This window comes from Uranotaenia lowii, chromosome 2 (genome assembly GCF_029784155.1).
Source record: "Uranotaenia lowii strain MFRU-FL chromosome 2, ASM2978415v1, whole genome shotgun sequence".
NCBI classification, from domain to species: Eukaryota; Metazoa; Arthropoda; class Insecta; order Diptera; family Culicidae; genus Uranotaenia; species Uranotaenia lowii.
The window spans coordinates 111,626,724-111,653,809 of record NC_073692.1 but is presented as its reverse complement, the minus strand read 5'-3'; the positions used below and the strand labels follow the sequence as shown (position 1 = coordinate 111,653,809).

Sequence of the window (27,086 nt, the reverse complement as noted above, 5' to 3'; positions counted from 1 at the left end):
CTTCTACTGGAGTTGTATTCAACATTTTCTAGTAACAGCTTGTTGACAAGAACTTACGGCCAACCAGGCCATAGTTCTTCCTAGTTGTCATTGAGATTTATCACCCTATCGAAAGGTTATTAATAACGAGGTGGAGCAAAACAGACAGACAGCAAGAAAATAACAAACTAATTACTACTTGCAATGACCGGTTATCGCACCTTCGGTAATTGATAAATATAATCATCATGTTTTTAATTGCATGCTACCGGTTTTCAGCTTGCGTTTTACATATATAGAACTTGCGATTTCTAGAAGGAGATTTGTTCCCTCGGCATATAATAGAACTTTCAAATTTCTTAAATATATTTGACTTTATCACATTCAACACTATTTTTGATAAAAACTAAGTCCTTTTGTAAAATTTTGACATTCATTTTAACTTAGTCATTACAACCTCCTTAGGAAATTATTAATGTTATCACAATATGATTCAATCCATGATCAATTTGATCCGGCAATATAAGGACAGGAATAGCTAATAGAGGTGCCATGAAGCTTTTACTACTTTTCTCGCAGTAAAGTTTACAATCAACTTTGCAAAGTCGGTTCCTTTTTTCAGAATTGCTAGTCATTTCTGGATATTATTAGATAAGAACCAGCCCAATTGTGAGGTAACTTTTATTGAGCGTTTGCAAATTTCAACTCTGCTCACAAATGTTACCAAAAGCTTCAGGATCACGTGATTCGCATTTCAGGGTACAATATTCAGGAAGAAAAGAGTTCAATGGAGTCACGAATCTCGATAAATTGAATTCAACAAGTCTTTTCCTTAATCTTACTCCTTCCCAGCAGAATAAAGTGCACGACACGACGAGAAAATTCTGAGAATGCGGTGCCCGCGATTACTTTGGGACGCACCTTAAAAGTGACGGAATGCGGCGCCTCGTGCTTTTATTGCTGCCAGTATATCGATAGCTGAATTGCTGACTAAGTGAGTGAAGGTGTGCAGCGCAATTGAGGGCTTGATTTGAAGTTTTAATGTGCCTTGTGTTCTTTTTTTTTTGCTTTCATTGAGCGACGATGTGGCACCTGACAGGTTACAGTATTGGGTGCAGTTTTTGAGAATTTTATTGGATAGCTGTTAATGTTACTTTCAGAGTTTTAATTTTTTTTATACATCACTGTTCTTTCTTAGCTTTAAAACTTTTGAATATGTAAATATATCAAACCTGAAATTTCAAATTTAATAGAAACACTCTATACTTGACTAAACTGTTGTTCTTACTACTGGTCTGCACTAAGGTTGCTGGAATTTTTTTAAGCACGTATCCGGGCAGTTTCATTAAAGAAAAATATTGGAATATTTAACTAAGGTAGTGCCGAGAGCCATATTTGATTTATTTTGTAACGTCACAAAAACGAGAGTATCGAAAATTCATATGAGGATGGCATAAATTTCCAAGAAAAACACGTTTAAGAACAAAAATTCATTCTAATTTCATTTTGATTGTGTTGTGTCTATTTCATTATGTTATGAAGTTTTTTGGTCTTTTGAAGATTGCATTACGTTTTTTTCTCATATTATAATTGTATTCAATGTCATCTTGAAGCCAATATGTTCAAAAATGAAGAACTCGGTTTACAAAAATGCCAATAAACGATTGTGGTTTGTATAATATTTTGTGTTTTGATTACTTTATTGTCACAAGGAGCTTAAACTGCACTGACTTGAACATTTTCATGGAAGACTTTGAACTAATTTTTAAGTTTAGCAAATTTGAGTCGGCAAAATCCACCATTTTTCGAAATTCAATGGTCTGTTTTATAGAAAAAATACTCGAAAATTCAATTTTTTCGGTACCGATCTTGAAGAGCAAGAATCTATCTAGCATAACATGTTTTCAAAGAGGAAAAATTCCAGAAGTTTCTTCGAATTATCAACGAAAAATGTAAGTTTCCTAGTAAGTTAACAGATTTTTCGTGATTGTGACGTCACAATCTGTACTAATACTTGAGCAGGGCTGTCTTTACACTATCTTCCTTTAATATTCCTTGTAGAAACATGGCAAAATCCGGGCATTTGATTCTTAAATTGACCACCAAAAATGCGAGCCAGGTTTTAAGAATTATTCGATCATACACAATTCTCTTCTTTATTTTCTTATCTGAAATTGCATAAAAATAACTAAAAAAATTAGTAAATTTCAGTTTTGGGTCAAATTATAAACTTTGCACGTTATCTAGTAGATTTGGATTTGGTGGCCCACGATTACCCACCTTTTTTCTTAATCCAAAACCTATCTACTAAAATACATTATTGATCTTAGGAGTTCAATAGTGTTTGATTGAATTTTGATATCAACATTCAAGCAACAAAATTTATTTTTCTCAGGTGCAAAAAAATGTATTAACTGATTTCGACTAATATGGAGACTCTTAATCATAACATGTAATTAAGCGCACTTTCTTTGTTTATTGGTCCCGATTCTTTAAAATTGGAGAACTTCTGAATTGCATCAAATGAATCCGTCTAAACAATGTTCATTCTTCAACAAAGATGTTAAATGAATTAAAATTTTAAATATTAAATACTCAATACTTACTGAATCAGTTTTTGTAGGTATTTAATGTTGGTTTGTTAGATTAGCAGTTATCAATGAAACGTCGAGATCTGATGCTGCCTCTAAGAAATTTTTTGTTTTGTCAAAAATCGATTTTCTGTAGGTTTCTCGAGAAACGGCTGGTTTCTCCAGAAAGTCATTTTTTGGAAAACTAAATTTTTTTTTTGATATATCACAAGATCTTGACGTTTCAGACATTTTAAAGTTACTTGGCATTTAAAAATAAAATAACGATTTTCCGATTTCATTTGATCTCCCTTAGAGTAATTTCGAAGGGTCAAAAACCGAAACTTTGAGCACTTTGAGGCACCCCTAAACCAAGTCCGAGTGAGCTGAAATTTAGCACAGGTCAGTTTTTTTGGGTAAATCTATAAAATGTATATGGCCGGTTTTCAACATACCTTCATGAAATTTTTCCCATATATCCATTGCCACCCTACTGTTTAGTGTTTACTGAATATCTGATTTAAACAATCTTAAAATGTTTAATGTATCCTTGATTTAAAGACTTAAAATTAAAGAGTGAAATAAATATCTTATATTTTTTCTTGCATGATGTAGCTTTTAAACAATATTGACGATGACAATGACATACACTTAATGACAGATGTTAGGGTAAACTTTCTTTCAATAACGTCGAACAGGTTGTTTAGTTGTATTCAATGGATTTAATATTCGAGGGGGGTTCGGAGCAATTTTCTGGGGGGGATATATTCTACTAGCTGACCCGGTGAGCTTTTCTACACCTACCAAAACTATATGAAATTTGTAGAAATAATTCAAATTTGGATTTTGTAGGCATTTTTTTAGTAAAATTAAAATAAATCAGAACAACTTTAAAATGAGGGTTGCATGTTGTTTGAAATTACAATACAAAGTTGATTCCATATTATTTACTGAAACTTCATCTCAAAATTTGTTTTTCAAGATACAAAATTTTTACTCCGTTCTTGTAGCTTTATGAGTTTTTGAATCTTGCCAAAATGTATGATTTACTGGCGTAGATTTTCTACCCTCTTCTTTTTACCAAAGTAGGAAGGGCTCATGAACTACCATATAAACATTGTTAACTTCCTATTCCCATACTGGAAGAAAAGAGCAGTCTCAAATAATGATCGAAACATTTTTCGTACTCAAATACCTTTCCACGCCAAATAAGGTACCATTTGCTTTACCAGTTCTCGAGTTATGCAAACAGTTGTCTTTGTATTAAAAGGCTCCCTCCTCCTTTACCTGTGAGAGGGAGGGGTTTCAAACCATAATAAAAACTTGTTCTTTCAAGCAGGAAAGCCTTAACATATTGAAGTTATAGAAAAAAATTCTGGAACTCCTAGTAAGTGCTCAATCTAAATAAAAAGAATACTTTTCGAAAGTAGTTTAGGAAAGCAGGTAAAAATGCCAAAACCCCAATTTAATTATGAAATTTAGATTAAGATTCAAAAATCAAATTTCCTAGAATTTCAGAATAATGGATTGGAAATTTGAAAAGAGGTATAAAATTTCATCATTTTGAAAAACAAGTTTGAGTTCTGAAAACATATAAAATGCAGAATCACGATTTGCATCATTAAAAAGATCACATTTTATATTTGGGATTATTCACCAATTTTGAAAATAAAGCCAACAGTTAAGAACCAGAGTCCAATGAACTTAAATTTCAGATTCAGTTATCTTATAATTCCGATAACAAAGCACATAACAATGCATTGCTTTTTTTTACAATTTTTATAGTCTCAAATTGAATCATTTGTTAAGATTTTCATGTTAAATACAGATCTTTATTTGAAAATTTTGTTTAAAAAAACAGAAACAAGATGAAAATTTATTTGACTTACTTATTTCATACAGTCAAACACTTGAATTCAAACGAGGTTAGATTTGATTGAATTTATTTATTTATTTATTTATTTATCCAAAAAAAATGTAATTAATGAATTAATTAATTTTTTTTTATTATTTTAACTAGCATTCAGAATACCTGGGTTTTTTTTTATTAACCTTCCATTCGTATTTTCAGTGGTACTTACAATTTTCTTGAATCTTTGTGTATATGTATGTATGTATGTATTGAATCCACCTTGGGTTTACGGCAGCGCCGCGGTTGTGGCAAAAAAATAACCCACACGTCCATCTTAGCTACCACGCAACACAATCATAACCACTCAATGAGACTTCTAAGGGAATGGAATCGTAAGCAGAGGCACTTACGGTATCCAAGGTTAAAAGGGGGAAAAGTCTCGAGAAGCTATAACCATGTTGTTGACTAACCAAGATAGCATGCAAACTATAATCCCGCCGCCAAGGCTTCCGAAAAAAGAGTGCGTCCTTATTTTACAAAAAGTAATCAAATACTTTCTTTTTTCTCAACCATGCCAAATTCCCTTGACATAAATTGAGGAACGTCTAGTATTCAATACGGTACTAGCATACACGGTAACCCGATCTTTTTGTAAAACGAGGATACCCTGATGCCCCTGCCCTATATGTTGTAATGTAAAATATACAATTTAATATAGTTTCATTTAATGAAATATGATATAATATAAAAATGTCACATGTATATTGTTTTTCATATTTAATAAAGTATATAGTATAAAATAAAATATAATGTGATATCTATTATATAAAATTCTCTTGTAACGGTGTTTGTAGTACTACTCCTCCGAAATTACCAAAACGATTTGAATGAAATTATTTTTAGAATATTCTGTAGCCATGCGAATCGGTTTATATCGAATAAAATTGACAAAAAGTCACCTCAGTTGTCCGTAAAAATTGAATTTGTAGTTTTTTCAATCAAATAAAAGTCATGACATCCATTTTTTTCCAGATTTTCTTTACTTTGGGCGCCGAGCGGGCGGTTTGTTTTTCGTCTCTATGGTCGAGGCGTCGCGAACAAACGTCGTGAGAGGATAGCAACAGGGCATAGCATACTGATTAGTAGGAATATTTGGGCGCCTATTTCTTAACGAAGCATACTTTCAACGCACGTGGCGGCGATATGAAGCCTAGATGTGTTTTTTTTCTTCTTGATTCCTAGCTTATTTGTACAGCACATATGAATAAATGAAGTCTAGATGTGACCCAGATTGAAATTTTGCCGATCAAATCAAAACCATTTACCTAAACGGTTTTAAATATTAAAACTGTTTTTATTTCATGTTAATTGAATCAGCAATGGTTGTCTACAAAACATGAATTTGATACTGATGCATATGAAAAAATGGTATGACTCTTTGCGGACGTTTGAATAAAAAGAAAGAGGGAAGATTTACGTACGATTGAATAATCCAATACGAAGAAACATTTTTCGAACATGTACAAATGTGATTAAATAAATCAAGCGCCTTTAAATTTACAGAACAACAACAAAATACGTTGAAAATGAACAGACATATGTACTGAACAAGAGCCTGTCCTTTAAGAAGGATTAAATAGGATTGATGTTTATTTGAAGACCGAATGCAAAGATTTTTTGCAACCATATGTGTAAGTTACCAGTAATCTAAGAAGAATTTTCAGTTAAAAGGTACACTACAGCGAATGAATACGTTAAAAATTTACAAAAAATGTATACATTATTTCTTCATTTATAAATGGTTGGACCCAAATAGACAATCTGACTAAACAAACTCAACTTTTTCTAAAATTATTTACCGAAAAACTGTTTACAGGTTCCCTGTTATCATACCCGGTGTTCCTTTATTGAGAGTTTCGATTTACAAAAAAAAACACTTATTTTTTGAAGTTTTGAGTTATTTCACCATGAAATTTTCCAGAAAATGATATGAACTCATGAAACCATCATAGCCTGAACAGATTATTTCTTTTCGAACTATTTAGTTTTATTTTAAATCTGCTTTTCAATTAAATGTTATTGAATCTTGAAAATATTACATAGTCTTAAATCAAATCGCAGATCCCCACCAACAATGTTCAGGAGATTTTGAAATCAGAACATCATTTCGATCTTCAATTAAAAACATGTTTTTTTTTTCTATTTTTAATACCAATCGTTTCCTTGATTTGGGTTAAAGTTCATAGGAATGTAATTTGCTCTTTTTTTAAATTAATCAATATAAAAAAAGAAGATTGCAGTATACATGGCAAATGCTGTTTGGGAACACTTAAAGTTGAAATGTGTCATATCTAGGATGGTGAACAAAAAACTGTCCCAAAACTAATTGGAAGCTAAAAGCGCTGCGTTAGGAATATTAATCCTAACCCAGCGCTTTTAGCTCCCAAATATTCCGAAAGTTGTCCCAATATTCAAATTTTTATTTTCATAAAGTTCCATATGCAATAAATTACAATAAATGAGAAACTTTTGATTTCGATTCAAACCTTAATGTTATTTCGAACAAAGCGGAATAAATCAACTAAATGGTATACAATAAATGAAACATACATACGTATTATCAACATACAATTATTTATGGAAAAAGTTACAAAAAGTGTTTTTTTTTGCAATAGGCTTGCAAGTTGGACGATAACATCGAACTGAAAAAATAAAACCATTTTGCGACAACAACCTGAAACCTGACCATTCGTTGATATACAAAAAAATCTGAATGAAAGGAAAGATAATAAAAAAGTATTCATGAAAGTTGCATGTAAGATTTATTGAAGGTTATTTTTTTGATTATTTAAGAAAAGACCCGTAGAACTGAATTAAAATTGTTTGGTTTTATTTCGATAGAATTAAGCGGGACAATTCAAGTTAATCAGCGAAGAAAAAATGGTAAATGGACGCCAAATTTAACAGGGTAAGACGAAGTTTACCGGGTCTGCTAGTAATATAATATAAAAGGACAAATATAATACAATATTATTTAAGAGGAGAAATCACCGTGAATTTGTTTTATGAAATGAATTTGCGGCTTTATCGGTGAGGGTTAAAGAGTTGAAATGAAAGACGGATAGAAGATCAGAAGAAAATTCTAAGGTGGTGAAAAGAGCGAAGAGCATTTGAAATAGAAGCTATTTCAAATGCTCTTCGCTCTTTTCACCACCTTAGAATTTTCTTCTGATCTTCTATCCGTCTTTCATTTCAACTCTTTAACCCTCACCAATAAAGCCGCAAATTCATTTCATATAATACAATATAATATAACATGAAGTCTCTATAAAAAAAAAAAAGATTAAAAATTTAATAAAATATGATGAAAACATATCAAAAGAACCTGAAATTTAATGTGAATATGAATTTAAAGTATGAATAATTGGAAAAGCAACAAAAGCAAAGGATATATGTACATGATGATTGATTTTTTTGTTTCTTGCTTGCAATAAAAAAAAAAAAAATCTGAAGATTATTTAGCCAGTAAGATTGAAACAAAAAAATATATATATATATATCGTTGTTCTGATATTGATTTTAAATCTCAAAACTATTTATGATGTGAAACCCGGTCCGTTTTTGTATGTTATTATTATTTTTGATATAATGATAAAATCTTACGAAACTGTTAACAACCATTTTGATATACATAATCGCTCGATAATTCGATATCTTTGGGCCCGAAGGGTTTTTCCGATTAATAAGGTTGCGAGACAACATTTAAATTTAAAAGTATCCAATGAATTAGCGAGTACTGTTTTTATTTTTGTATTATTTGTTAATCTGTGACTTTTTTTTAATTTCACTTAACCATCACGAAAAAATGGCGACAAACGTAATGTTAAAATTTTCATGTACAATCATTAGTTAACATAAAATAAAGATGAAAAATGGTTAATATTTGTAGGACCCTGGATCAGATCGATAATTTTTCCACGAATTGCAAGATTGAAACTTGAAGCAGAAAAAAAAAAGTTTACTTTCCTACTCAGAAATTAATCAATATTTCCATATTAATGTTGATATTGATTCACTACAACAAGTTTGATGTGATAAATGGTAATATTTTTCAATTAACTACTGAATATGAATAGTCTCGACACTTGCTGCAAATTATAAGTTGATTATGACATGGAATATTGAAATGTGGATTTGATTGAATAATAATTTGGTATTGTTATATTAATACATGTGTCTATAAGTTATTATTAAAATCATCATAATACACTAGAATAAGGTTGCCAGATTGCCCGGTTTTATACGGGTTTGCCCGGATTTTTGATTAAAAAATTAGCGAACAGTTCGGTCCAGTGCGAGTACCTGGATTTCATTGTAAAAATCCTTGATTTTTCCCGGATTTATTCTCTTTATTTGGTAAACTGAACAAAAAAAAAAAAAAAACAAATTGTGTCGTAACATTTTCTACTTATGCGTTCAAAACGAAATTTTGTTGAGTAAGTTTTACAAAAATAATCAAAAAAAGGTTGTTTAAATTACGATTTGAAATCCGTCGAAAATTTGTGATGAAAAAATTATTTTTCAATTTTTTTTCTTTTTTTTATGGAGAAATTTTTGGGTTTTGACCAAATTTGCCCGGATATGGTCGTCAGTTTTAAAAACAAATGCCCGGATTTTGCAAGGTTTTTTTTTATAAAATTACCGAGATTTGTCCGGTCCGACTACGTACTGTAAACATTCTGGCAACCTTATACTAGAAAGAGAATGAAATTGCATATTAATTTGAGAAAATGTTATTCCGACAGCACAAAGATTTGTGAATCTGAAATTAAGATGGTCTGATTAAATAACACATGATTCATCAAGATGACGATAGAAATCTACCAAATTTCAATGGGGTAGATTTTTATCTTCGATTTGTAGGTGAGATTCTAGTACCTATGAATGTAATAAAAAAATTTGGTGAAAGTACAGTGTTTAGTTGTTTGCTAGCCTGAAATATATAATTTGAAATACTGGTAGACATTTGAATGAAATGCAAAAATAAGGTATTATTTAAAAAAAAAATAATATAATAAAAAAAAAAAAAATACATAAAAATGAATCATTAAAGCGCATCTTGCATCAATGGACTTACTTGTTCATAAAGCTTAGCTTTGCTTAGCTTGATTGACTACTCACATCCACCATTAATCATTGAACTCGAAACTATGTTCATATGTTTTAGAAATTATACGAAAAATGCATCACATGGATATTATTGAACTTCAGTCCAAAACTTATATTTAAACTTTTATTTCTTTTTTGACTTTGTATTGAATAATTTCGAATTCCATGATATCAGGCGTGGCTCAGTAGAACGAATTCCACATCGCCAATGGTTGCTACTCCGTAATTGACCGAGGCCACCAATTTTGTACAAGGGTCAAAAGAATGGTTCTTGGGATTAGAAACTCATTCTCAATGTACAGAACTGATGCTCTCTCTTTGAACGTCAATGACGGCGCCGGCCACGTCCTAGTAGTCAATAGATAGTAAGGAAAAATAGAGAAAGGGATGAAAGTTATAAAATTGTGCTCTAGGACCGAGGTCACCTCTGCATCCTAGCAAAAAAAATCGTTTGGGGGTGTGGGTAAAAGGATAAGATCTGGAAACACTATTGACAAGTGCATGGATCTTTTTATTTGAACCTGTGTTTGTTTATTCCTACAGTTTTACAAAAAAAAACCTAAGTGCGGTTATTACCAAAAATTCCTCAAATTTGCTGGGTTACGTGGTCGTTATCAAATTTTTAGCTTTGAAAAGAAAAAATCGAAAATATCATGCTATAGAAAAATCTCAAGACCTTTAACCGATGTTTTACTGAAAGGAAAGCCTGAGTTGCAATGTTCTGAAAAACTATATCCTTATTTTTCTCTTACTGCAATATATGCTCAAAAAATTCTAAACATACAGTTGTGCCAAAACTTTTAGAAGTGACTTTTCTGCTGACATAAATCCTTTAAGAACCTTCTCTCAGATTGTTCTTAATTATTTTTATTAAAAAATCCTCCTTAACATACATATAATCATAATATTTTCCACAAAAAATCATCAACGCAATTGTTAAAACCTTCTTCATTTCCACTAAAAGTAGGTAGCTGAAATTCAAAAGCAAGCGTAACTCAGCATACCGCTATTAAGACACACTTTTAAAACATGTTAGATGGAATATTTCCTTAAAATGGTTAAGAATTACTCAGCGGATGTTTGAAAATTAATCTAGTTGTGGGAAAAAACCAAGTTCTCCTTCAAAACTCAAAACAAATCCTTCGCAAATGAACTGAATAAATTCAACTACTAATTCATCTGATAGTATAAAAACCTATTCTCCTACATGTATTCGGGGCCTAGAGCTCATAGATATTCAAAACATTCAAACAAAATATTCCAACAAAAAATTAAACAAAATTGATATATTTTAATTAAGTTCCAACATTTATCTATGTACTCATCAAAACATACAAAACGGGTTTACAAGTTTTGTCAGTAAATCTAACTAAGTAGCGTCCATCGCAGCGAAATATAAGTCAAACAAAAAAAAACATCAGAAATTGCAACTCCAGCTTAAAGCTTCAATAAAAGATTTCAAGTCATGTCGTAAAACAAATCCGAAAGATTCACAAGAACATTAATCGCAAGTAATTTTAGAATCGAATGTAAATACAACTTTTAGTGTGCTAAGCTGCTAAAATTGTTTGTAGGAACGACGTGAATGTACACAGAGAGCAAAAAAAAAAATGCGGAGAAATGCTCTAATTTTAACCGCAATCAGAGAAAAAAAAATAATTAAAGATTGAAATTGTTGTAAGTCAGATGTTTAAATATATAGTCAATCATAATGGCCAAGAAATGTACACTGTGTATCTGTTTGTACCATACCTATCTATTTCAATCCAAGAAAATTACTATAGTAAGCATCAGTTGAGCAATATTTATTTAAATTTGTTTAAAAGTTAAACTATACCGCAAGATTGTATTCGAAATGCAATAATTTCAATACCGTTGTATTAAATGGCAACATTAACAAATAAAAATAAAATATTTTAAATATAACAAAGCTCACGAATCTGTTGCTGCGAGCTAAAAAGATCTAGAAAAAAAATACATACATATATCTAATAGAAGTACACTTAATTCGCGAGCTTTTGAAACAAACAAAAATGTTGAAAATTTGCATTAAAATGTATGACACAGTTTTGTCAGTGATTTTGGCAACTTCGGTTGTTCTGTTTCTACTTAACGAAACCTTCTAGAGCTTTCGGAACGTCGATAAGATTTTATCGTTTCAGTAAATTGGAAACGATCCTTAATTTTTTTTGCGATGTTGCATGCAAGCTTCAAAAATTGAATAAAACCTACTGAGTCACGCTGAGGAAATGTCAACATTTTTGGTCTCATTCCTGCAATAGAAGTTAACAAGCATTTAGGAAACAATTTATATAAAACGTATACTTAGCTCGTATGGGGTCTTATTTCCATAGACATTCTCACAAATAGTACTCATCGGAGTGGTGATGAACGGTTTAAGGAACGGGGTACGAAGTTTTTGTAGGAAGTGACGACAGCGCACTCTGTTTGTCAATTTAGCTGGAACTTCTAAACATCACCCCCCTGCGTTACTCTTTTCGCTTGCACGTCATCAACAGACCAAAAAACACAATTTTCATCGCGAAATTTTCGAATTGCTTTTCACTTTTTTAAACTTATTTCACACAACACTACCGCACTAAAACATCTATCATCGATTGGCAAAAAAATAAATAAATAAAACTTTCAATATCACGCACAAATCTTCATTTTTTACTTAAGCATAAAAACACGCGACAGCTCTCAAACAGTCCTCCCAGAACCCTCGATTTTCTTGAATCTTTGTGTATATGTTGGAAAACACTTGTTTAAATACTCAAGTTTGATAACATCTCTCTCCAAATACTGTTTTTCACTTAGATTTATGTTTTTGTCTAGAAATATGTTTTGAATTTATTATTTCCGGCTTTTTACGGTCTACGTTTTGAATAAAAAAAAAATTGTTTGAAATAATCAACGTTTCGACCATTTTTGTGGTTTTTCTCAAGTGATTTATCTGTCTGTTGTGGTCTGTTGAGAAAGACCACAAAAAATGGACGAAACGTCTGGAAAGTTGTTGGATTAAAATCGCAGAACGTAAAAAGCCGAAAATAATTAGTTCTCAACTGTTTTAACACTGATTTTAAGGCGTCCGTGTGAAGTTCAATGATCGAAATTTGGATGATTGAACTTTTAATATATATCATCTCGAAAACCACTCTACAGATTGCCAAAAAATTTTGCATATATAAACATTACATTACTAGGTTGTTTCTCTGAAAACTTCGTCAATTGTCATACACGGATTCAATCATCTACAAAAGAAAATTCTACACAGTTTTTAGATGAATTTTTACTCGTTTATTAACATGGCGTTAAAATATTCAATCTGCAGGGGAAATTAGGGGTGGAAGTGTGCCAAAAAAAATTTATATGTGTGCATTTATTCTTCACCACTAATTTGCCACAAAGCAGAACAAAATCGCATGATAAGAACCAGTGACCCGTGATTTTAAAAATTAATGTTTTCCAGTCGAAATTACGAACCATGGCCAGGTCGTTAAATGCACAGAAGTATCAATTACAAACTGCATAAAATAAGGAGTGTATCCGAAAAAAATGCAACACTTTGTTTTGTGAATAACTTTTGAATGCATAGAAGGAAATTTATAAAATTTTTCAGTCAAGCTACCTGGAAATGCAATTTGTACATGTATAAAGTTTGGGGACAATCTGTCACGTGATTTTTGAGATATCGGCCAATGCTGAAGTACATTGACAAAATTTTTTGAGCAGGATAGAGAAAAATCCAGGAAATTCCTAGTGGGAGACCCGAAAACAGCTGGAAATCAACTATTAGATCAAAATCTAGACAAAAGTGAACAATCGTTCAGGAAGTCCTAGAGGATTCAGTAATGAGCTAAAATTTGAATAAATGTGAAGATGTCTAGTTCACTAAAAATATGCCTGACTTTATTTCTACAAGGTAGAAAGGCTGCCAACCTGTAAAATTAACAAAATACGGTGGTCACATCGTGCACAAAATATTTGGACTGCTAGTGAGGAGATATTTCAAATAAATTCGTAATGGACAGCAAAACGAACTCTTTAGCGGTCGCCTGGCAGGTTTCTAGCCAAAAACTGTTCGTCCATAAGTCTCGCCTGTATTTTCCCGGAGATAAACAAGGAGAAATATTCGAAAAAATGGATATGTAGTACTTGAAGAGGCTAACCGTAAACTAGGAAGAAACTGCAAATCACTCAGTGTTTCATAACGATTGTCACGATGAATTGATAAATATACAAAGAAAAGTGCCTCCAGATGCGACTGTTTTCCATGCAAAGCACTTCAACAGGTCTCAAAAGTCTTATACTATGATTTAGTTGGATCTGAAATCGTGCCACTACGTAAAAACTAAGTGTGTGTAAGTGTGGGTCATAGTATGTGTTATAATGGCGCACGTGTTGTCCAAAAATAAAAGTCGAAAAATTTCTTCATTGGACGCTATCTCAAAAACCACTTGAAAAAACATCACAGAAATTTGCACATGTGAACATAACATTACCAACGTAATTTCATCAATTTCCATTTATGCATTCAAAAGTTATCCACAAAACAAAGTGTTGCATTTTTTTTTCGAATACACTCCTTAATACAAAATTTGGTAAAAAGTAATAATTGTAATTTTAAAGAAATTGAAAAAATTGCAAAAGTTTACTTAAACAAATTAAGAGTGCAATTTTTTTCACTTCGAAAAAAAATCAATAAAAGAGAAGAATCAGTAAATGCTGCAAATCTCAATAATTCGGATATTTTAGAAAAAAAATTAAACCAATAATATTTCTTTTACATGGAAAAATAACCTTCAAATTCTTAATTAAATTTTTTCTAGCTAATGGGATTTTTTTGAATTTATAAAAATAGCAACCTTTTCAAAACACCACATATTTTTCATATTATTTTCAAGTGAATAAATCATCCTTCAATCCAGATCATCTAGTAAATGTTTCAATAGTTCTATTTTTCGCAACACATTTTCTGGCTTCTCTGTACTGAAAATGTATTATAAAAATTGACGTTAACTTACTGTAGCTCATACAACATTGAATAAGAAAATCTTACTTAAAAAGCTCAAAGAATATTTCAAGGCTCCGGATCTTATTTTATCCCCTATTATCAATCAAAAGTTCAGCTGTGAAAAAACACTGAGTAATGTATTTTTTTAATGTTAAATGATCGTTAATAATTGTGGTTTCGCTTAACTGTTTAGTTTAAGTTGTTTTTTTGATTCCCTTTAATGTTTAATTTAATTTTTGAACCATAAGTACAACAGAGGTTTAAAGTACATAAATATCATTAGGATTTTCCAAAATTGTCAAATTTTCCGAGGACTTCAAAATTTTTCAATATTCCTAAATATGTACGAGAAATTATATAATCCTAGAAGAAAGATCGGACTCAAACCCGTTATAATCAACTTCAATGCTTTAAGTAGTTCAGACTCAACGCTTACAATTTTACAATTTTACATTGTAAGCTTTTTTATTTCATTTTTGTCGAAATGTGCTATCAAAAGTTTTTCCATGTGATAAGTTTCGTTAAGGAATCTGTGTCTCAAATAGTTTATCCTATACTGTAACAAGAGTTAAAAATAGCAGTATCTTAATTGCAGAATGTGTTAGAAAGGACGGAACGTTCACAAGAATTTAGCAAGACAAGACAATTGAATGGATCGCTCCCTTCCGTAACAGGTGGGTTGAGCTACGAATGAACGTTCTTCATTGCACTTAACCCACATCAAACACGAATTCTGCGGCGCTATCGTTTCATCTGAGTTCCCTCGGCAGTAAGGGGGACGCGCATTATCGCATTTTAGAACTGTTTACTTTCAAGAGTTTATAAATGGGGTTTTCCTAGGAAATCAGCTTTCATTAGATTTGATATCTGTCTGAGGAAATTTATAGATTCGAAAATCGGAGAATAATTTTTTTAACAACGAAACCAGTACTAATTGATTTTCTTTCTCGTTTTCCAGACAAAGGCATCTGCGTACCTTCCTCCCAAAAAAAGGTAAGTACTCGGCTAATGGAACAGTTATGTTCCAAATTGTTTCAAAATCCCTTCTAAAACATTTATGCCTTATGTTTCGAAATTTGTCCGTTGAGAGATTTTGGCTGGTCCAGCCGTAAGAACAAATTGTTCCATAAATCGCAACGGACTTAAGCTAAATGTCAGCTGTTGTTGTTGTTGGTGAGGTGGCGTAACCTCGATTATTTATTAGGGTTCGCTCGTTTTCCATTCCTGCTTGGAAATGATGATAATTTTTTCGCGCTGAAGCTGAAGTGACTCATATTTTAAAGTACCTACGTCTCCCAATCAAGATGAAAGAACGCGATTGCCTTTTGAGAAGTGACTTGCCCCTTTTCTTCTCACCTCATTTTAGTGCTCCTGTTCCCGGTGGATTTTTTTTTGCCCTTAAGTCATCTCCCCAAGTGGGTCTGATTAAAAGCGGCAGATAAATTTCGCGACTTTAATCACTCCCGGGGCTCATTTCGATGGTTACACTCGCTGTCTGGCTCCGGATCTTGGACTTTAATTTATGATGGCTTCGTGGGGGAGTTGAAAGGTTTAATTTTCGGTGTGCTAAATCTCAAAGTCTTAAAGTGGTTTCGAAAATTTTGTATGAGTGAAAATGTTTTCAAAGTTGATTTTGAGGGACTCGAATTTGAATATAACAAATTTTTCTCATTTTTTCATAATGAATTCATGAAACTGCCGAAATTAAATTGGTTTAAAGCTCACATTCATCAACTAAAATCGATTTCGTTCACCAACTAGCCGGCTTAATAAATCGCCGATTGATTGCTATTTTCATTGATCCAATTCCAAAGACAAAGCTTATAATTAGCGCGATCAAGCTGTACCGTTTCTCATCAGCGCGCCTCCAGTCGATGCGTGAGATTTGATCGGCGGTGTTGTCACATGAAACTTGAGGCGCTGGGCTGTACGCATCAAGCCTCGAATATATCGTCGTCGTCAGCTTTGCCAATTTCGAACCCACTTTTCGAAGTGTTATTTTTCGGGGTTTCTTTGACTTCTCGATTGATTCGAACTAACTTTCGCAAGCTCGATTTCCCGCGCTGCAAGGTGTGAATTTATTTCTTTTTGCGTTTGTCTCGATTTTGGTCATTTTCTCCAGCATCTAGAGATGTTCGACTAACGCTCGTGTGAGATTCCAATCAGCACATTTGTTCCAACCAACGGCATCAATCAAATTGGGGCCATCGATTTGATTGGGCGCTCTTATTCGACCAGCAAGTTTTAATTATAATGATTATTGGGGTATTGTCTAATGAAGTTCTTTTGGACGTTAAGACACATAAAAAGTCATGCTTATAAATGATCAAGAATAGACCAAATTACCATCTAGAACAAAATTCAGTTTTATTAGTTCCTTCTTTTCGCCAATGAACTCAATCGAAAAATCCCTCGAATCAAGTCATTCGGGTCCCATTCCCATCAATCGAACAAAAAAAAACTGAAAGAAACAACTTCTTGGGCGGAAACATACAGATGTATTTAGAGCTAGCGCGGTGCCCTTCAATTTTGGGAACCGCATCCTCCGACGACGGCAACGACATCGGAATGACTTGCGGATAACTATATGCCTTTTCCTCGTTGTTGTTCATTCAAGAGCAACTTACCGTCATTAGAAGGTAAACCTGCGGAATTGAATCGTTGAGAGAGTGGTCGGTCATTAATGATGGTCTTCAGTTCAACCGAAACGAATTCCTGGAGCAACTTTCATGTTGCTACGTAGTAATGTTTGAGGCCTCAAGGGAAAACATTCGTTGATACGTTCCACTGTCAAGTTCGCCACAAATGTTTATCAAAGTTCAATCGAGGCCAATACGTTCTACTTAGTTATAAAGTTTCATTATTGGCAATGTTTATCTATGAAAAAGTTGCTTTCAAGAATCCAATTGGCTATTGGATTTCATCCAAGCTAGATCACATTGGATTTAAGGGCCTCATAATATAGGAAAAAATTTCGTGCCAAATTCAGAGGAAATCAAGTTTGAGCAAATCAAATATGTACCAATTTCAATTTGGATCAACTGAAAGCATACTATTTGTGGAAAAGTCTGTCAGTGTATGAAGCTTTTGGCATAATTCGTGCAGTAAAGAAGCAAGCATTTTCAAAGCATAAAGCGATTCGTATCTCTTTTTGTTGAAAGTAAAAGTTATTCTGATTTTGTTTTTGTAGAAAATTTTTGTAAATTTCTTGTAAAACTAAAACAAACTATTCTTGTTTATTACTCGAATTTTTAGAACACTATTAGTATTATAAGCAGCTCAGCAAATAACAAGTTGAAACAGATTTTTTTTAATTAATCCTCTGCAACCTGCATCTGCATCATTTAAATTTAAATTTAAAAAAAAAAATCTGTATATAACATTCAAAATTCAAAACACGAATTGAAATTTAAAAAATTAAATTTAACTCCGGTAGTGTTTTGCATAAATATCTGGCTTAAATTTTTTTGTTAATTTCATGCTATACCTATTTATTTGTTTGATTTTTTATTCCCATTTTTTTTTAAATAAGGAAAAATATTCATCCACACAATTTTATACAGAATTGATATAATTAATTTTGATTTCAAATTTTGAATTCTATACATTTATTTCTGTAAGAATTGAAATTCAAATTTTTGGATCTTAATTCCGAGTGAGAATTCGAAACCATTGTACAGAGAATATCATGTATTCAGATAGTTTTTTTCCAGTAGATTATTTGAAAAATTACTACAAATGGCTTTCCATGTAGGTTAAGCACAGTTTCTTGCTACATGCTGTATTTCCCGGTATCGGAAGGTAGATAGATATGGAGGAACTATTAGCAAGTTCTAAAATAAGTAAATTTGAATTTAATCAGGACTGAAATGTAAGTTCTCAAGGTCGTATTAGGGGGAGCCAATGAGAGGCAATTGCAACGAGCCCCCCGAGGACAAAAAATTTATACATCAAAAGTTCTAGAAATCAAGGAACAGAAATCAAAACTAGAAAATTGAAATAAAACTCTACTTAAAATATGGTAGCTAAGGGGGCCGTAAAAAATAACTCGAATAGTATCTCTCAAATTTACAAGCATTGCAGAAGCTTTCCCGCATTTTGCAGGCTGAGCAGATCAACAATATTTTGATCAAAATCTGTCAAAATCTTATTTTTCGACTTAAACCTCTTAATAAAATACCTCATACTTTCACTTTTTTTTTTTATCGAAACACGTCAGAAATGTTCAGATCATTTTTCAAACCCCCGAAAAAAAAACCAATTTTGATAAAACTAGCGTGGAAAACTGTGTTTTTTATAATGTGAATAAATCTAGACCGTGGTTTGCATTTCTTATTCACTTTACATTGCTAGCCTGGGCATGTCCGGAAAAATCCAAAAAATCTGGAATGCTTCCCCTTAAATGAGTAACAAATTGTTTCGATTAATTATACAATGAAAAATATAAATAAGGAGATACAGAATCAAACAGCAATTACAGTAATAACCAGATTTTGGAAGAAGATTTGAGGTGTCTCAGATGGAACAATTTTATTTATCGAGAATTAGCTTCGCTAATTTTTGCACCATTCAAAGGCCGGGACTTTCCCCTTTCATTTGAGCCAAAAATTTAAATAATCCATCGGGGAACCTAGAACAATTTATTTTTATTTTTGTTTAAAAATTTCCTAGCCTTTTTAATGGTTTTTTCAAAGACAAAATCATACTACTTACTGTTAATACGCTTGTCTTACCTTTAGCGTTAGTCCAACTCCATATGTTAATAACATGATTTAATAGGGAATTTCTCTGACTAAAAGGCATCAAAGTGATACAAATAGAGAGAAAAACAGTTGAAGGATCGAAAGCCAAACTGTAGAAGAAATCGCATGTTGTTCACGATTTTTTTTTCAAATTTTGGATCTAAATTATTTGGATTTTTAGATACTGTGCAATGTAGATTGCATAGAAGTTTGTTGCATGCCAGCTTTTGTCCATTTTTTTCAAAATTTATTGAAAACTTTTGTTAATTTTTTATTACTTTCCACCTTCATCTCCTCACCACCAGGATGTTTCAAGTGACAAAAGAGAGATTTCAAATTTGTTCCGCCCATTTAAAAAATGACCCCTGCTTTACTTCAAAATGTTGTTACTCATCTCACACTTTTAGCAATGTAACATTTATATGGCAATAAATGTAGAAACATTATTTAAGGCATTTCAAGCAACTGCTTTAAATTCTGCTAATGACACAGTGTTACATTTTGTGTTCTTAAAAGTAAGAAAAAACATTTCAGGGGAAAGTAAAAAATGTAAGAAATGAGAAGTTTCATTAGATTTTTATAAATTAAATTATAATCACTCTATTTGTGACATTCTCTCATTCTCTTCACATTTGTGACTTTTCTCTTAATTTATATCACTTTGATGTTTTCTACAAAGTTGTAGTCAGAGAAATTTCTTATTAAATCATATTATTGGCATATGGAGTTGAGCTAACGTTAAAGGTAAGACAAGCGTTTTAACATCGGATAGTATGGTTTTGTCTTTGAAAAAACTATTAAAAAGGATAAAAAATCTTCAAAAAAATGTTCTAGACCCCCGATGGATTATTTAAAATTTGGGCTCAAAGGAAAGCCGAAAGTCCCAATCTTCAAAACATCTCCCATTTCAATCGCCTTATAGAATACAATACAATCGCCTTATAGAATTACCAGGTTTGTAGCTACCACTTAAACTATCATTTTTTTTGTGAGGAGTTTGATAAATATGCAATTCATGAATAGGTTCACGTTAACTTAATCAAACAATAATAATAATGAAGATTTTAGAATTTTATCTGGGTTAAATTTATTAGAACTTTTCACTTTTTTATCTTACACTGTTTTCACGTAATGGACAATTTTTATTTGAAGATACCAGGCTTTTTGTTGATGAATTCACAGTACCTAAACTGATTAATTCTTTGTATTTGCATGATATTAAACCGTTTTTGTTTAACTTAATCGTCTACTGCATTTTAAAAGGAGTTGCAAACAAAATCGGTGGAAATAACTTTGTTTATCGGTAGCTAAGAAATTTATTCCAGATAAGATTTTTTTTGCACTAAATGAGTGAAAATCTTAAATAAAAATTAATTATAAAATATGTTATGTGAAGTCTTTTTTGAATTTTGGTGTATAAATATTTCTACACAGCATTTCGAGTTCAATGATTTAAGGTGAATATGAGCAGTAAACGAAGGTTAGCTAAGCTAGGCTAGAGAAAGAATTTTTTTATGCAATGTTTTCAACTATTCAAATAATGTGAATGAAAGTCACATTTTTTGGAATTTTTTTTGGGTTTAGTAATTGCTCAAGGCAATAAAAAAGTTTGAAATGTTTGGCAATACTACTACTTGAAACATTAAAAAAATATATATAGATAAGGTTTCGTATGCAGCAGAGTGCTAAAATCTTCTGTTGAATATTCCCCGAGATCTCAAGTTGCTCGATAAAAGGATCGTCAGATTTCCCGATTCCCAGGATGATTTAAATTTTTTAGAAGTTTTGTTAAAACAGAAATAGAAGAAAATTGGTTGCAGATATTATGCAATTTATTGAAAATAGATTTTTGTGTACTGTTTTTAAAAAGTGTGTTGAAAAAAAGTGAAACATTTTAATCAAAAAAAGCTAATAGGAAATTTTGAAAAAAAAACAGGTCATACATTTTATAGCAACCTAAAAAAAATTGAATCAATTCTTTGAAACTTTATTATTATATTCGAACTTTTGAATGATTATTTTGACATTGTCTCATTTCTAACCACTTGAAACTTTAACCAAGAGGATACTTCTGTTTTTTTTCGTTCCTTATATTTTATATGTTTTTTTTTTATTTGAAAATATTTGGCGGACAATTGCTGTTCTATGGTAAATTTATAGGATTCAAAATAAGCATAAAATTGTATTTTTTTTTGGTTTCGATTATAGTCGTTTTACCATCTTTATGGCATTCGCGACTTTATATCAACGTTGCAGTTTGCAGACAGTTATTGAAAAACTTATCCGGTACAACTGTGTTCGATGTTTACTCGTGGGCTCGAACTGTCTCACAAGCCCTAAAATTGTATTTTGTTTTAGAAATTCTATTGAAAGCTTATTTATTTTCTAGTCATTGTAAATATTATATTAGTTACGCATATAGTTTATAAGTTTATATGTAATATGCAGTTCTTTCTCAGCCTTCAGCGAGACCAGATTTTCTGATCCCTGCTCTCGCTTAATAAAGGCTAAAAAAATAATTTTCGAATGCGTTCTAATGCTCGGTAGTGCGTTTAATCATGAGCCCGTCGCCCGGTGATCGACCGGACCGTACTCTTCCGGAGTGGCTTGACCCAACAAATCTACATGGGAAGTTATATTACCTGTTTTTACGTGCTTTGGATGGACACAATTTACCAAACAACCCGTTCCTGATTGGACGATCCATTGAAAAACAAGTGGGAAAAATCGAAGGAGCTTTTTTTGACCGGAACAAGAAATGGTATGTTTTAAAGATCAAGGAAGGCATTTAGTGCTACTTAATAAACTGGAAGATGGTACTCCTATTGAAATAGGTAGACATCCTCATTTAAATACCAGGAAATTGGTTGTTCGATGTGACGAAGTAAATGGAATGACCGAAGAAGAACTGCTTTCCGAGTTATCTACTCAAAAAATAACGCACGTTCGCCGCATTACAAAAAAAACATCAGAAGGTAAAATTGTCAGTACACCAACTTTGGTGCTGACGATTAACTCGACAATAATACCAGAATTTGTGCAGTTTGGATTGCTTCGAGTGCGCACTCGAGTTTATATCCCACAACCATTGCTCTGCAAAAATTGTTACCGTTACAATCACACAAAAAAATATTGTACGTTTGAAAAATCATGCAGTATTTGCTGTAGTACGAAACATGATTCGACTGGATGTTCCGGTTCAAAATTTTGCCAAACATGCCAATCAACGGAGCACTCACCCACCGATAAAAGATGTAAAAAATGGATTGAAGAAGAAACCGTTCTGAGGATGAGCGTAGAGAAAAATATTTCTATAGCAGAAGCCCGCCGTACAGTTTGCACCAACTCGAACTCGCCCAGCTATGCAGCTATAACACGATGTGGAACAATACAAAAGGACACAAATCTCACCCAGCAGAATTCAACCGAGCAGCAGCAAATGAAACGCGTACACCAAACATCCGAATCTGGACCGAAAGTGCTTACAGTTGAAAGCCCACCTCGCAAACGATCTCCATGCCCTCGCCGTGCACATGAAGTGTTAGCCGATAGCGATAATACCATCAATGAGACCAACAAATCGTCTTCTTCTGTCGTCAAACAGTACGGCAAAACGAATCCAACACCTCCGACCCCTTCTCCCAATCCTAATCCCTTCCAACCACCCCTCTCTAGTAGTGTTAAGATGAAATTAAACAAGCTCCCCGGCACATAAAAACTTTTGTTAAGTAATATGCCTAATAAATTTTATCTAAAAAAAAAAAAAAAAAAATATGTAATATGCCTTAATAAAACGATTTGTAAATTTGAAAAAGAAATTGCAACTAATTAGCGGTTTTTGAATGAATCCTGGAATCCTGAAATATCCTGTAAGATCCCGATACTTTTCATGTTTTTGAAAAAAAGAATAATCTAAATTTTTTGGAGCCACAGCATATGGTAATCTGAAAATATAACATTAAAAAATGCTGAATCAAAGCAATCGAAAGATTCCTTTTCATTCAACCACGGTAAATGAAAAGTTCATATACCAGTATTACCGTGGTTGAATTAAAAGGAATCTTTCGATTGCTTTGATTCAGTTGAATCATTCAACCAAGTAGGCTCATACCACAACAGAATTAAAAAATGCAATTAAAAAAAGGATGCCTAACCATGTGATTCAAATTTCACAACGTTTTCTCTGGTTAACATTTAAAGTGAAGAAAGCGAGGGTATAGAAAATATTATTGGGTGATATCATGTGTGCTTCTCACTTGCACTAATAGAAATTAACCACCAAAACGGTTCAGCAATTCCATCGTCTGATAAATTGTAGAACATTTACATGATCTTACTATCGCAAGAGAAATATACGATGCCAACGAAGAGAAATATACGATGTCAATTTGGGCAATTTTTATATTGTCAATATTCATGGTGATCATTCATGTCAGTTTTTTTCTTTGTCAATTTCGCCAATTTTTTCAATTTGTCAATTTCAATGAATAAACTTATCAAAATTGCAAAGATGACAAAAATGACAAAAAAAAATAAATAAAAAAAAAGACAAAATGGGCAAATCTTATAAAATTGACTAACATTGAACAGAATTCAAAAAAAAAGGTTAAAATGTCATATTTTAATGATCGAAATGTCGAGAAAGGCAAAAAACGATAAATATGACAAAAATGACAAAATTCGACAAAACTGACATTAATTTTAAAACTCGCAAATTTAGGAAATTTGAATACGACTATTAAAGTAGAATAAATGATTAACCTGACTAAATTAATAAGATTGAAAAAAAAAAATCAAATTCACAACATTGAAAAAAATTAAAAATTGACCAAATTGAATAAAAACACCAATTTTACAAAATTGAAAAGAAGCAAATTTTTTTTAATTTGTCCATTTTTCAGTTTTGTTAATTAGGTCAATTTTTTCAATTTTGTCAATTTCAGTTTTGTATTTTTTTTTTTATTTTGTCAATTTTGTCGAAAATATCAATTTTTCCAGTTCTGTAAATTTGGTCCCATTTTTCAATATTGCCAATTTGTTAATTTTTTCAAATTGGTCAAGGTTTTTTTAAAATTTTTCAATTTTGTTATTTCGACAATTTTGTAATTTTTTGCCTTTTTACCATTTTTGTAATTTTTTCTTCATTATTATCAGTTTTGTCTTTTCTTTCTATTTTTTTTTTCATTTTTGTCAATCTGGCCAGTTTAGTTAATTTTGTCCTGTTTTGTCCTTATAGTATCTTTTGCAAATTATGTCAATTATTTTCAACAGTGTTGTTAATTTTGTTGCTTTTTAATTCTATTGTAACTTTGGTCATCTATGACATTTTTGTAATTTTTGTAAATTTCATTGTTTTTGTTATTTTTGAAATTTTTGTCATGATTGTTATTTTGGTAATTTTTGTTTTTTTTTTAACTTTTGAAATTTTGTAATTTTGTAATTTTTTAATGTGGTAAATACTGCCAGTTTTTTCTAAATGTCAATTTAGTTGTTTAGTCATTTTTATTATGTTGTCAATTCTGTCAATATCGTCAAATTGTCAATTTTGTCAATATTGTCAATGGCGTCGATTTAGTTTTCGTCATTTTTTGTAAATAATAACATTTATGCCAATTTAGTCATGAAGCGTGTTAGTAAAAATTTGCTTTAGATATTTTACATAAAAAAACGAACACAAACACATACAGGATCTTAAGGATACTTGATGTTTCCTCGGAGAGTTTCTTTTTTCTTAACTCTAAGCGTACAACATTCGAGGATATGAAAGCTAGCATTTTACAAATGCTAAAACCAGCAACCCACAGAAAGCGTACTATGTATGCCGTGGCCGGGAATCGATCTCATGTCCGCTGGCTTACAAAACTTGAAGGCTATCCTCTACGCCACGAGCTGCGGCATTTTTTTTTGGGTTTTTTAACTGTTCATTGAATTTTATAGTAAGGTTGGCAGATTGCCCGGTTTTATCCGGGTTTGCCCTTACGGATATTTAATATAAAATTTGGGAAAAGACCTGTCTGGTCCAGTTTCCCGGATTTATTTCATTGAAAAAGCCCGGATTTTGCCAGGGTTGATTCTTGTTCTCATTCTCAAATCAAATAAAAAAAAAGCAAATTGTGTTGCAAAAATTTTTTATTTATGCGTCCAAAACGATTTTTTTTAACAAATTTCATAAAAATAATCATGCAAGGTTGAAATCTGATGATAATTTTTTATGAAAGAAATATATCTCAAGTTTATTATCTTGATTTTTTATGAGTAATTCCTAAGTTTTGACCAAGTTTGCCCGGATATTGCTCAGATTTTGGTCGACAATTTTGAATTCAAGCTCGGCCGGTTTATGCCAGGTGCTGAAAAAAATTTGGTAACCTTATTTTAGAGGCATTAAAATAGTTTGAAATTTTTTACAATGCTACTACTTGAAAATTTTCAAATATCGTCTGAATAAGGTTTCGTATGCAGCAGAGTACTTCAATCTTCTATTCAATGCTTTCCGGGATCTCGAGTTTCTCGGTAAAATGATCGTCAGATTTCCTGATTCCCAGGAAGATAAAAATGATCGGGAAATGGACACTCTACGTAGAATCTCTTAGTTTTCACCCCGGTCCATGATTATGTCAATGAACCATCTTCGAATCAGTTGATCAACCAGAGGAAGTTTGGAAAAAAACGTGTTTTTAGAAGTTTTGTTAAAATAGAAGACAAAAAATATTGAAAATCGGTTGCAGGTATTAAGCAATTTATTAAAAAAAGATTTGTGTGTGCTGTTTATAAAAAGTTTATTGAAAAAAGTGAAACATTTAGATCTTAAAATGCGAGTGGGAAACTTAAAAAAAAAACAGGTCATACATTTTATAGCAACATATTAAAAACGAACTGATGACTTTATTATTTTTTTATTCAAACTTTTTTATGATTATTTTGACATTTTCTTATTTCTTATCACTTGAAAGTTTTACCAAGAGAATACTTCTGTTTTTTTTTTCGTTCCTTATATTTTAAATTTTTTTTATTTTCAAATATTTGACAGGCAATTGCTGTTTTATGGTAAATTTATAGGATTCAAAATTAAGCATAAAATCTTATTTTGTTTTAGAAATTTTATTGAAAGATTATTTATTTTCCAGTCATTGTAAATATTATATAAGTTAGGTAAAAACCTCCAGGCGCATATAAATTTTTCAAGTAAAACCATTTGTCAATAAAAAAATAAATATTTTATAAAACCTCATTTAATTTGAAATATTCACAAACTTCCAGGGTGAGAAATCTTAAAAAACGTGCAGCTAAAACCTGCCAAAGCTGCCTTGAACCAGAAACGTGCGAATTGTTTCGCTTCCATTCATCTCTCGCATCTTTCAATAGGTTCTTTTTTTCTGGTGCTTTCTTGCTTGCTTGCTTGCTTGCTTCCCGGTCGGTGTAGTCACGAACAATAATGAATGACAGCTAATCGCAGCTGGTGCAAGTCGAGTGAGAGAGCAGGGAGACGAAATACGACCGAGAGGAAGCAATCGATCGATTGATCGAATCCGCACCATCATCATCGCGCTGACTGAACGGATTGATGTCTGCTGGCCTGGGATGGATTTGTAGGTATTTCCCTTCCGCCGTTGCTGTCAATTGTAAAATTTTCACCGCCTCTTGGCCGCCCCGTTGCTCCTCTTGTAAAATAAGTATAAGACAATGTCTTTCCTTTCTCCGGTGAACTCTTTTGCCCGTTTCCGTTTCGCGGTGATTGAAAGCTCAGGTGGAAGTTGGCG

The 27,086-nt window shown here is 32.0% G+C and overlaps 2 protein-coding genes across 2 annotated transcripts in view; one reads left to right on the top strand and one right to left on the bottom strand.

Annotated features, from left to right (window-relative positions):
- The window catches only part of LOC129741779 (protein spire-like), a 432,182-nt gene extending 414,983 nt beyond the window's left edge, over nt 1-17,199 (bottom strand). Inside the window, exon 1 of the mRNA XM_055733564.1 lies at nt 17,082-17,199. Within this exon, the coding sequence (XP_055589539.1) occupies nt 17,082-17,199 (118 nt within the window). The remainder of the gene's footprint in view (nt 1-17,081) is intronic.
- Nucleotides 15,550-27,086, top strand: part of LOC129742383 (protein spire-like) — a 431,262-nt gene continuing 419,725 nt past the window's right edge. The window contains exon 1 of the mRNA XM_055734284.1: nt 15,550-15,580. The gene's annotated coding sequence lies outside the window, so the exon portion shown is untranslated. The remainder of the gene's footprint in view (nt 15,581-27,086) is intronic.